Source organism: Rhipicephalus microplus, chromosome 7 (genome assembly GCF_043290135.1).
Source record: "Rhipicephalus microplus isolate Deutch F79 chromosome 7, USDA_Rmic, whole genome shotgun sequence".
NCBI classification, from domain to species: domain Eukaryota; kingdom Metazoa; phylum Arthropoda; class Arachnida; order Ixodida; family Ixodidae; genus Rhipicephalus; species Rhipicephalus microplus.
The window spans coordinates 18,144,579-18,157,652 of record NC_134706.1 but is presented as its reverse complement, the minus strand read 5'-3'; the positions used below and the strand labels follow the sequence as shown (position 1 = coordinate 18,157,652).

Sequence of the window (13,074 nt, the reverse complement as noted above, 5' to 3'; positions counted from 1 at the left end):
AACGTATAACATTAAAAATCGGTGTCATTCTGCAAACCGCTGTCAACTTTAATTTTAAACATAGAGTTAAAGCATTCATAAAAAGCTTCGTGAGCAGTAATTGGTAATCTCCAATGCCATGCTTATCTACGCCTAAAACGTCATAACGGCCATGTTTTAAAACGTATTGTAAAGTCTATGTCAACCTATTAACCGTTGTAAGCTGCAATACTTGAGCACAAAATTAAGAGCATTCCCTCGTTGTGAGCATAACCAAATGGTAGTAACTCTGTGGTTGTGAGGGCGCGCGCTTCAAAACGAAACTGCTTTGTTCAGACATGGCGGGCGCCGATGCAGAAATAAGAGTGAAGTTGGACTTGGGCCTCGCCGTTCCGCACAGGGAGGCGCACAATTTGGTGTGGATCGTGGTTGACACAGCGGAGACCGCGACGGTGAAGCAGTTTACCAAGTTGATACGAGCCAAGTACGGCGTTCCCAAGAAGAGCGAACTCTACCTCGACGATGCCTGGTTGCCGCCCGACGAGCCATTGCGGATATTGAGGGACAAAGATACAGTGAGGTACTACGGAATGCCTTGCCAAAAGGCGGACTTATTGTGGGTATGACAGGCGCGCCCTTCGTACAGCACAGAGGGGTTGACACGTGACAAATCCCCGCCGTGGTGGCCTAGTGGCTAAGGTACTCGGCTAGCTGCTGAGCCGCCGGTCGCGGGATCGAATCCCGGCTGCGGCGGCTGCATTTCTGATGGAGGCGGAAATGTCGGCCCATGTGTTAAGTGCCCGTTAAAGAACCCCAGGTGGTTAAAATTTCCGCAGCCCTCCACTACGGCGCCTCTCATAATCACATGGAGGTTTTGGGACGTTAAGCCCCACATATCAATCAATCAATCATTTGACACGTGAGAAAAAGAGCATGATTGCTGTGCGCGCTTGTCAGAAACACGTTAGTGCTGATAGGATCGAAACTGTGGCGCGCTGCAAAACCGCGGGTAGAATGCGAGATTTTCTTCAGGGAAGTTTTCGAATAGCGTACATTAAGTTAGCGTTCGTTGCGTTCGCCCGCAAGCGGTTAGCGTACGACGCATGCTCAGTGTCGCGAAATGCAAACGCAAGGCTTCCAACTTTGCATGTCCAATGCGTGACTACGGCGCCAGCTGTTGGCATATACCCGGAAGCCGACTCAGCAAAGATGTACTTGCTGCTTGCTCCTTTTTTGTAATATTTCATTCTTTTTTTCGTTATTCTTGTAATATGTTGGTAATCAATAGTGCAGTTACCATTCGTAGGCTACTATTTGTATTCTTGGCCAATCCCCCGTAGTGAACATGTGCCACAGTCTCCAGGCTACAAACAAACAAGTTACTGTACCGATCCCCCTGAGTGGGTCGTTGCCAATCATCCAAGGAGCATCATCATCATTTCGTTTTGTGAAGGCAGAGTAAACTTCGAGAGATGGGCGTGTCTTAATGAACGTGCACAATACTATGCATTTTATTAATGAGCGGGCACTTTGTGATGTTTGGTTTACCTCTCTGCTTGTTTTTCTTGTTGCATGCTTGTGTTATCCTTCGGTGTGAGCAGAGACTTTTGCTTAATTCTGTGCTTATATGAAACAAAACGATATCTTACTTTGCTGAGAATTCAAATTCGACGAACACCCGTCTGGTCGGGAGGAATCATTCAATAAAAAGGTGAGGGTGCCGACCATAAGGGAATAAAATTATAGAGACCTTTTGGCTTTGCTATGAGAGCCTCGTTCACAGTTGTGCACAAGGCTCCTATTGCGGGTGCCGGAACGCCAATATATCTTTATCTTTTGTAGTCAGGGGCCTCATCTTTTTATTTGGAGAAAGCTGTGCCCTTACAGCACCTCAAACGGTGCCTTATTCTTGTCGTTTATGTTGATGCCTGTACATCACGTGCCTGCAAAGGTAATCACTGGCTAGCGTTTCGTAGGAATAACATGGGAATTGGATAGTTGTATATCACTGAATCGATTGCATTGCAAAACTGCTCATCTGCAAAGCGACGCTTTCAATCACGCACTGCAGTTTCAAGGCGCAAAAAACAGCCTCGTTTGCAATTCCTGCTTCCAGAAACTGTTTTTATTATTTCTAGTACACAATATGATGCAGAGTAGCAAAGATCCTGGCCTTATAATAATAAAAACTAACACATATTCTTGCCGAGCGAAGTATAGGAGATGTTATTGGAAGCAATTGTAATGGAAGTGTGAAGAAATTGTGATGTAAATGTTAAGGTCACTGGTTCAGTCTTTGCCTGTAGCAAGTTATCTTTTTGTCCACTTTTCTTTCTTTGCATTTAAATTACAATTCTAATAACACCCCTATACTTCTCTTGACATCATTTTCTGTTATTTCTCGTTGATCTTGTGACTAAAGAAGACAACGAGCCCTTAAATTTACACTTCGTTTTTTTTAAAAAGAACTTGACCGTAACATCAAGCTGGTTTGATGCAAGACCCAAGGTACTTATGACAGAAACGAAAAGCAATATGCGTTTGTGATGCTTGTCTCAAAAGATCATGTGATGGTAAATGATGTAAAACTAATAGTTGGGTGAGTTGAATCATATTCTGCACACACGAGAGACAAGAACACAGCGAAGAAGACAAACACGGCAATATGCACTCATTGGTCCTCTACACAGTGTAGTTTTCTTTTTAGCTCATTGAAATTTGTGATAAACGACGGTGTATTCAAAGTGGCACTGTCTCTATATTTCGTTTTCTCTTTATTTAATTCTTCCAACAGAGTTGTCACACCTGCGCAACAGCCCTCAAAACCCGATACCGAACCTGATGACGACGCAGCTCCCGCGCCGGGTGAGCCTGTGAAGAAGACGAAAAAAAAGAGAAAAAGGAAACCCTCGGAGAGCAGTGAGTCACCCGAGGCTAACGCCAATGATGTTCCCACGCCAGACGAGCCTGTGAAGAAGACGAAAAAAAAGAGAAAACGGGAATCCTCGGAGAGCAACGAGTCACCCGAAGACAACGCCAGCAATGTTTTTGGAGCCGCCGACCACGACCGCTCCGCCACTTCAACGGCGACGACACCGAAGCAGGGTGCCACACCGCACTTCCCAGCTGTCAAAGTCTCAAGCACGCCCTTCCATAACGAACCAGCTTGCTCAACCCCACTAAGTCAGAGCCTCAAAGGCACACAAGGGTGGCCCGTGGCCCCAGCAGACCCCAGCTTATCGATTTCGTTGAGCCCTCCAAAGAAAAAACGCAGGCCTAGGAGGAAGAAGAAAAAGCCGGCTGAGGATGGCGCCCAAGCTGCCGAGTCACTGAGCCTGCCTGCAGCACCACGCCTTCCATCGCCAGTCGCATCACCGAGCTTACCACAAACAGCCGCAGTGCGCGCTCTCGTGAAGCTCGCTGAAGGGGAATTGCCAACCGGGAGACATGTTCGTTTCGGCAGTAGATCGTCAGATGATGATGATGACGAAGAAGAAAAGCAAGTAGCTTCCCAGCAGAATGTGCAACCGGCAGTTGTCCAACCAACACCTTGCGTAGCACAAGTTAGTCAGAGCGTTTCAACGAACCAGGAAAATCAGCTTCCACTCATGAATGGTCGGGCATCGTCGTGGGATTCTCCCGCGACACGCTCCTACCGTTCCGTGCCTCCACCTGCAGAAGCTCCCACATTGAACGCCAAGATTCCAGAGGTAGTAAAGAAAAAGACCTTCTTTTTCACATCCGTTGGCGAAACAGCGCAAAGAAAATATAGATAAGTTGCACAGAACTACCTGTATCAATCTGTTCAATGACTGCTAACTACTTTAGTTTTTTTATGAAAACTCGCTGATATACTTTTAAAGTGTGCACACTGGGGAGGGAGAAATAATGAACATTTCTAGCTGCACGCTCGTCAAGTATCAAAGCTTGTTTTCTCAAAAAAACACTGGTGATATAGTTACGTTGTCTGTCAGCTAGTTTTATCAAAAGCTCGCTTAACGTATCGTGTTTATACAGTTAGTAGCGAAAGCAGTAAAAAACTTTCTCCTTCACAGTGGATAAGTGGTTATGGTCGCGTGTTCAATCCTGGTCGCGGCGGTCGCATTTTCAGAGGGCCGCAGAATCCTAAATGATCATGTACCGTGCGATGTCGGGGCACGTAAAACAATACCAGATGGTCAACATTTCTGTAGCGCTTCACTGCGGCGTCCCTCATTACCAAATCCTGGTTTATTACTAAACGTCACTTTGTGCTGTTTTACCTGTGAATGCAATCAACTGGCTCGCATTTAGACATTAATAAGGTACTCTTTTAGGACTAGGTTGCGCCAGAGACTTTTGAAGTTGCGTGATCGAGGTGGTTGCAAACATTCAGTCACAGTGGAATTACAAAACGACGGCGAGTCACAAAATAGTCCCTTTTAATTGAAAACTGTCTGTTTGGAATTATTCGCTCACTGCTCAATTTTTGTAATTGGGTCACTTTGAACTGTGTCTGCAATCTGAAATAGTCTTTTTCAATCAAAGTGGCTGTTTGCAACTAAGCGTTGCGACCTAGTTATGCTAAAACATTTGGCAAATGATTTAACTGGGTACTAGTAATGTGTCATTACTAGTCAGTGGCCACGACTGCATAAGTGTTGTAGCACTGAGCCGACACTGATAATGCCAATACTATCTGCGTGCCTTTGAGGTTAACAGCTTTAAAAAGGCCCTGCAACTCATTTTCAGCATGGCCAAATAACGCTGCGTATCACTAGTCAAGGCTCCTGACAACACGCCAGCCAAATGTTACAGCACGGCATGCAGCCTGGAATTTACCGTTTATTCTCAAACTCAGCTAGACTTGCTCCCTTTGCTCTCTACTAATGATGCCATATACTCAAATAGCCGCGTCATATACCCGAATTTGGGCCCACTGGCTCATTTTGGTATCGCAGGACCGCATGGTTACAGCATCAACCACTGGACGGTGCCGTGTGCCCGCTCGCGATCTCGCTGACAGTTGGGTGTGGGTTCAAATAAAAAAAAAAAGAAGCGCTGGCAGTCATAATGCAAATGTGACTAACTTTTTCCCCTTGTGCAATCCCTTGACGCTTAGCTTCCAGCACACTTCTCGGGATGAGAGAAAAGAGAAACTGATTGCGCTGCTCAACAAATTGCTATAACTCCGCTCGTATTTGAAAAAATTCTAAAATTTCCTGCAGCAATGATGTATTCGTAAAGCAATAGTCATTCAGTGGAGCCATTCGATGATTACTAGAAAAAGTGTTGCAAGGCCCCTTTAATAAGACCTTAAGTGAGCTGTGGTGTTAGTCTCCATACTTTTTTTTTGCAGAGATGCAACTTATGTGATTGTGGCTACAGCCGGTGTTAAGGCAGGATATCACTCGCAAATCTTTCAGCATCTTTAGAGAGGTCTTGTGGGAAGCCATTGCAATGAACTGGATCGGATTCAGTGAGAATCGTTATCGTGGTTGTTTGAAACAGTGTGCCTCCATATTAATACTGTAACTACAATCTTCATTGGAAGGTGGCGGAGGAACACGCGGCAGCATCGAGTGCAGACTCTGTTGATGCACCCGCAAGACAAGTGAACTACTCGAAATACCCGCCGCTGAAAGTGCCGCCCAAGCCGGGAGACGTCATAGCTTTCAAGGTAACGCAGCTGCGTCTTGAATAAAGTGCTGTGACATCTTAATTCCATCTCACACATAGTCGAGTATATAACATATAGAGGCCATAATAGGGTCACCCAACAATTTACAGTTTTTAGCAAAAACTAGAAGTATAGGGTCCATTATGCCTGTACATACACTCACACCTTATTATGAGGAAGTCACATCTGCTCCTAAAATAACTTCATTATAACTTCATTTAAATCCGAATCATATAGCATCGTAACTTTTTTGTTGTAGGAATGGTAGAAACATAATGTTACTCTTGTCACGCTCTGATTTTTGTAAAACTATTCCGCTACCCTATTAAGAAGATGGAAGAGCACTCCAGCTTAGGTGATTGAAGGCAGCAAGCAGCACGTTGTTTCTGGAACTAAAGTGCTAATCCCACTTAAGCGGTGGTCCTTTGAAATCGCTAAGTCCTTTTCCAAAGGTTTGGTGGATTCTCCGCGTGCTGCTCCACACATTAAGTCGAAGTGTCACTAACTCACCCAGTTTTCAATTTCACCGTCTCCCACTCACGTTTGCTTAAGCCTCATTGTAATGAAGCCGCATCTTACACGAAAGTAAGTACACTAAGTTCAAAAATTTGTTATAGATATATATCCGTAACATCGTATCTATGAGTGAATTATTCATTTAGTTCTTGGTAACTGGTAATTTGTTTTATCTCTGTTTGTAATATCAAGGTTTGAGTGTGTTCGGTGAAGCTCCCTGGTGGCGGCGTCACCGGCAGTCCTGCTTATGGTGTCAGTCTAGCTTACGTGGCCATGTGTGCAGGCTAATGTTTGTCTGCTTTTGAGACTGAAATCTCTCCCTGTTGTAAGGTTGTACGTGACCATAGTGCGACTTTGCGACTTGACCTATTCATTCCCTCAGTACTCGTATGAATACCTTGCCGTTAGTGTTAACTATAACTCCAAAGCAATTATGCGAAATTGTTGTCCGCAAGCAGAAACAAGGGGAAACTGTTTAAATGTACTACTGTCGCCAACTTTCGCTATAATCATCACTAGCTTGATATACATAGTCTTATCATCAGAGAATAAAAGTGTCCATAGGGTGTCCTTTGAGAGCAACAAGTCGCAAAAATCTAGAGTGCAGCTTCTACGTGCGAGTGTAAAATGTCAGTGTATCACCTGCGTGTGTCAGCCTATAGAAACGGTTTTGACGGCAGTGAAATCCGAATATACGGCTGCTACTTCTCACTACATGCATCGAGGTTCCACCTTTTGCGCGTAAATTTGACATTCTCATTGACTTATTTGGCTAGCCGCCACAGCTCGAGTGTGTCTAGCCAGACTGACATGTTTGTTATCCTTTCTCTAATCTAGATACTGGAACTGGATGCTAACTATTGTCCAAACGTGTCCGATTACAAGGTAAATGGTCCTTTTACTTATAATTTGCCACAGCTGTAAATTGTATCGCGGTGTTTTGCGCACCACAGTAGCCTTTGGAATGACCTAGCAATGTTTGTGACCTCTCACGCTTCAAAACTGCTCTGCCAAGCATTAGTTAACGTAGTAGCTCATTTGGTCTTTAAATCTGTAAGAGTCATGATAAAAGGTGCAATCTAATTGTCATTAATATAAGTGCCATCACGTCATTGTTGCAGCGTTGTACAGCACGTGGCCAATGAGCCTTTGTGACTTCTGTGTAGAAATGGAAGGTCCTGGAAGGGCATTACCTTGATGATTTTTCAAATGTAGAAGTGAGGGGATGTTTGATTTAAATTTCATTCGTTTCACTTTTCAGGAAGGTAATGTTCTGCAACACAATGCCGTCAGCGACTTTCTGAGCATAGAGCTGAAGCGAGCCGAGGCCAAGAAGAGTAAGTGCACTTGACTTTTCAACGACGCAGTTTGAGTCAACGGTCGAGCTTCGAAAGTGCTTGCTGTCGGGCCAGTCGGTTCGCACTGTGTACTGACCGTAAAACCGCGGTCAGTTAGCTCCTCGCTCCTTTTAACGCAATAGTGTTAAAGAATTTGTTCCGCAGAAGTTTCGGCGTCGTAGCCGGCGGTGTTTGTTATGAGCGAAAATTCATCCAGTGCATGACCGAAAAATTGAGAAAGGTGCAAATAAAGAAACAATAAAAAAAAAACAGGGTCCGAGTGGGGATCGAACCGTGTCTGCTTGTGAATACAGTGGGAACAGCTTCCTTTCCTTGGAAGGGCAGTGAAAGTAACTTTCACAATTTACAAACACGCATTCTTTATACATGCTTAGCAGTGCAACATGAAATATTGCACTAATAATGCGTGTTACAAGCGTACATTGCCACCGGGCATCAGAACACGTAATTATCGTAATGACCTCATGGTTTAAAGCCAGTCAACCACTACAAAAGAAGCACGCTTTACTGGACCCTTAAGGGCATGTAGCGGGTGCATAGAAAGTTCGAAAAGATTTCATGCACTTAGTGCTTGATGTACGCACTAGGGACAGGATATCGCTAGCCCGTTCAACTCTTAAAGGCGAAGTTAAGGGTACCCCAATTTTCTCTTTTTTTCATTGTTTTGTGATAAGTGACAATAGTTTTATGGTCAGTACACATAGAGCTTCAAAAGATTGTTATGGTGTGGTAGGACATGAAACAATTTGATTTTAGTGATATGGTTCATTGAATCATACTTTGGCTACATTATGTTTCACACGTGTTAAGAATACCCCCATAGTTCATGGAATGCATGGCCAGCTTGCATTAACCGGTCTTTTTTTTTTTTTTCACAGTTTTAGCCTCATCATCTTGGGGAGGGAAATTGAAATGTCAAAATTATGACCAGCATACTGCCAGTCAAAGTTTGCAACGAACACTTTTTTGAGGCAACATGAATATCATACTTTCAGCTGTCATCTCTTGGGTACACGTGACTATAGATTGATCAAATTGTATTTTTCTACATACTTAATAATCTGTGTGTCTTTTGTTGTTACTGTGTTTGCAAAGAAACTTTGTGCTTGTTAAACTTCTTGTGAACTTCTTCTGTATAGCAGCTGCCCCGTCTTTGTTGCAAAGGTAAATCTTGTGTACATTTCTATATGTAGATTAAAGTACTCTCAAACCTTATATAACAAAGTCACATCTGCCATGAAATTACTTCGTTATATCCGAAAATTTGTTACAAACCTTAATAATATTAATATCACATTATAGCAAAGCTATTCGTTGCTTATTTTGTTATAACTAATAATTCATTATATTCAAATTCGTTATTTTGAGAATAGAATGTACACTCATACCTTATTATAACAAAGTTGCATCTTACACGAACATAAAGTTATATTCAAAGATTTGTTATAAAAGGTATATTTGAAACACTATATTACACCAAGACTATTTTTTGTTTACTTCGTTATAACTGATATTTCGTTATATTCCAGCTCGTTATATGAAAGTTTAAATGTAGTTTCTCTTTATTTATTTCATTTTTACCAGCTTATGGTGGCAAGTTTGAGCTCGAGGTGCCCGATGAAGGCATGCCTCCAGTGGAAAAAGTGGTGAGTACAGCCTCAATCGTGCTCGGGGCACCGATCTGTCGGCGCCTAGTTGAACACAAATGCAGCCCCTGTTAATAATCACCTTAGCATCAGTTGAGCAGATTCTGGAATGCAGCCTATTAGGTAAACAAACAGGCTACATGTTTGCAGCAGCATCCATCTTGTCATATGTAATCTTATGTTAGATGGCACCTCATCTCGTCGGCATAAAATGTGAGGAAACAAGGCAGACCAACAAAATTAAACTATGTTAATCGTGTATGTAGTTGGAACTTTGTGCCCTTTATAAACTTTGGTTTGGTTCATATACATCCATATTTTGTGATCTTTTAAGATACGCCAATAATTATGTAGCGCAGCAATACACCTTTCGAGTTTTATGTGTCCAATTTTATTTATTCATTTTTAACACTATGTGTGCATTGCACTTCTTTGATCCATCGTTTAAATGTGAGTGTCTGCGAGTTGCAGCTTCCAACAAACACAAGTTTTTGTAGTTTTGCTGTTCTGGGTTCTCACGCGAGATTTGTCATTTTGAAAAGCCCGATACTATACAATTTTTTATGCATGTAATTAAAATTGCATTGTAATATGTATTGTTGCAAGTGTTACTGCATTAAAAGTGTAATTGTATTGTAATATGATCACTGTATTGTTCTCTCTGTTGTGACCCTTCATGAGGGTTGGCAGTATTACTAAACAAAACTTTTTAAATAAAAAAAGCATTTATTTGGTGCTTCATCTGCCCTTTGCCCAAAATAGCAAAAAGAATTGATGCGCGAATGCGATTCTCTACCTTCGCATATAGCCATCAGGCACACTGGTATGTATTTGTGTGTGTGATTAGATTTTGCCGGTCGTGACTAAATGTAAACAGTTGTGACATTTACAACATAAAGAGCAACAAGTACTGATCGTTAAGTAAATTTTGCCCCCTCAGCAATTGGCTTATGGTTTGTTTAACTGGCAGTGTGTTGTTTATAAAAGATTAGCACTTTAGTGTGCATGCTATCACGTATAACTGGATGTCTGATTTGCCGCTGACAACAGCAACAGCGAAATAGTAACGTATTTCTCATAATGCTTTCAGCAAGTAATTAACTTATGCATGTACTCAAAGTCTGCTATTCAAATTTTTCAAGAAAAAATGCAGTGTGATCAATCACAGAATAGGTGGGCATTTAATTACCCATCACGGCTTTCTACAATCAGATTCTTATCCTTTTATACTGCAAAATGCATTATGATCAACTGCAGAATGGGCAGACATTTCATTAGTCTATTGTGGTTCCCTAGAATATTTTTACAAGGCAACACCCAACTGCTTTAACCTTTCTTACGACAAAACTTCTAGCACATTGTAGTAAATTACTATTGAAAATTGATTCATTCACAAAAAGTTTGTCCTAAATTGTGCCTGAAAGGGATATTGCAGTTGTAACCAAGCTGGACTGATTGTTCTATGTCAGAAGAAAGTGCTGTTTCTGAACATGGTGTACAATGAGCTCAAATGAGTGTTACATATTTGGTTACCAATTTATATAATTGCTGTTGTTGTATGTCTATCCATTTCAGGTTTCAATTCTGTGGACCGAACTAATTGATCCAGTTGTCCTATCATCCTGAAGTGCAAGACCGTCTTAATGAAATAATAAAGCATTTCCCATCAGTTTACATTATTTTCTTCGTTGTTTATTTTTTTTTTCTGCGGTTTTCCGTAGCGAAGTGGTTCAGAGCATGAGCACAGTTTTCAATATAACATTGCATATTGTACTGTATTACGCGGATTTCCGGATAATAATTTCTAAAACTGGATCATGTGCTAATCAAATAGTGGCAGTAGCAAATCGAATACATTTTGACCAATGGAATGACAGTTTTTACTATTTACGCAAATTAACGTCCCACATCCTAGTAACAATACATTAGGTAATTTCAATCACAACTCTGCATATTACAAAGTGCTGTTTATTAAATTGAGAAATGAATCATTAGGAACATGTAGGCAGGCATGTTCACATCCACAAAACTTTTCAGAGAGTGTAGATGACTAATGTATAACTTCTAAAGTCGAGCTGACCAATTTGCACGGCCCAGTCCAGCACACATATGCTGCTTTATGACTGTACTACTCCTGTAGAAATGGTGAAGATCGTAGGTTTACTCCTAGTTTATGCCCAACTGCACACTATTGACATTTTCAACAGTGGCTAAATTTAACATTCATTGTGCAACTTTTTGTTTATTCATGGCTAAACATCATGTTAATAATTAAAATATGTAAAAAATTTGCACATTGGTATAGTGAAAACACACTGCAGTGTTAGTGGGGTGTTGGATGCCCTTGCTACTACGAAAAAATTCGAAATATGATGGGCAATCCTGTGCATTAGTTGCAACAACACAATAAATGGCGTCCCGGATCAGCTTTACAGCACTGACGAAAATTGGCCATGTTCTGCACCTGGCATAAGCTTAAATTACAACAGTGCAAGCTTAAATTACAAGAGCCGCCGCCACCGGGATTCGATCCCGCGACCTGCGGATCAGCAGTCGAGTACATCAACCACTAGACCACCACGTCGGGATACGGTACCAATATAGGGAAGCTGCATAAAGCCACAGCGTCTCATTGTAACAGCTTGTTCTTGTCAAAAATAGTTGTAAAGCTCATGGTAGACGTGGTCAAGCATAGTTACTGTAATTCCTGCAAAAGCAGAACAATTACAGCACGCAGCACAAGTAGTTAGAAGTGCTACCGGCATCGCTATCAATTCTCAGTGTTGCTGGACAAAAAGGTACGTCGGTGTTCAAAGCTTTTCAAACCGAAAAATACTGCTATTAAAATAACTACGTGTTTCGGGAGTAACTACTGCAGCTGCGGACACTGCGAAGGGTAAGCTTTCTGTCACGCCGGAAAAAATTGGGTCGAAAAAAAAAAATCAGTTGTCGGTCCCTTTGTTACAATAGAGTTGTAATTTATTAATAACAACTACGTTACTTTTTTAAACAAGGTAACAACAAAGTTTTTTTTTCGTTCATCAACTCTGCAAAGCCCACATTATCGCGCCTAACAAATAATAACACTTCGACAATGTAAGAAATTAAGAGCGCTAATATAGGAAGAGTGGTAGAAACACTCGTTTGTCGCATTAAGAGACGTGTGTTCGCACATCAGTTTTGCGTTATAACGTGATTAACTCGAACACAATTCCACCTCAAAACGAAGTCGTCCGCCGCGGTGGATCAGTGCACGTACTCGGCTGCTGCCCTGACGGCCGCGGGTTCGATTCCGACAGTGGCGATCGCATTTCAATGGATACGAAATGGAAGAAGCCCGGGTACTGTACGATGTCAAAAACACTAGATGGTCAAAATTTTGCGAGCCCTCCACTACAGCGTCTCTCATACACATAATGTGGTTTTAGGACGCAAACCACATATCATCATCATCATCATCATCATCATCATTATTATTATTATTATTATTATTATTATTATTATTATTATTATTATTATTATTATTATTATTATTATTATTATTATTATTATTATTATTATTATTATTATCTCAAATGAAGTACATCGTAGCATCGTACGTAGTGGTGTTCGTAATATATTAGGACTACTGTTCCGACGGCGATGTGTAAATAAAGGCGTTTTTTAGCTGCTTGTTCAATAAACAAACAAACAAGCTGCTGTTATAAGAAGCAAGAACTGCACGTCATTTCCTGTCCCCAGATAAGTATAATTGTCAACGTTGACTATTCCTGCTAACATGCTCAAACGAGTCCATGTGACCGCATAAAGAGGGGGGGGGGGGTAAGCAAAACGAAACTACTCACGACAACTTCTGCAAAGCGAAACTATTGCTTTGTCTAAACTTGCATTGCGCGGGATTATTAACTACCATCGC

The 13,074-nt window shown here is 41.7% G+C and overlaps 1 protein-coding gene across 1 annotated transcript; it reads left to right on the top strand.

Annotated features, from left to right (window-relative positions):
- Positions 1-189: 189 nt before the first annotated feature.
- On the top strand, positions 190-10,832 carry LOC119179854 (uncharacterized). Its single transcript, XM_037430977.2, has 7 exons — positions 190-559; positions 2,774-3,689; positions 5,513-5,638; positions 6,992-7,039; positions 7,416-7,491; positions 9,097-9,158; positions 10,734-10,832. The coding sequence occupies exons 1-7, from the start codon at positions 318-320 to the stop codon at positions 10,782-10,784; spliced, it is 1,521 nt and encodes a 506-aa protein (XP_037286874.2). The 5' UTR covers positions 190-317; the 3' UTR covers positions 10,785-10,832.
- The last annotated feature ends 2,242 nt before the right edge of the window (positions 10,833-13,074 follow it).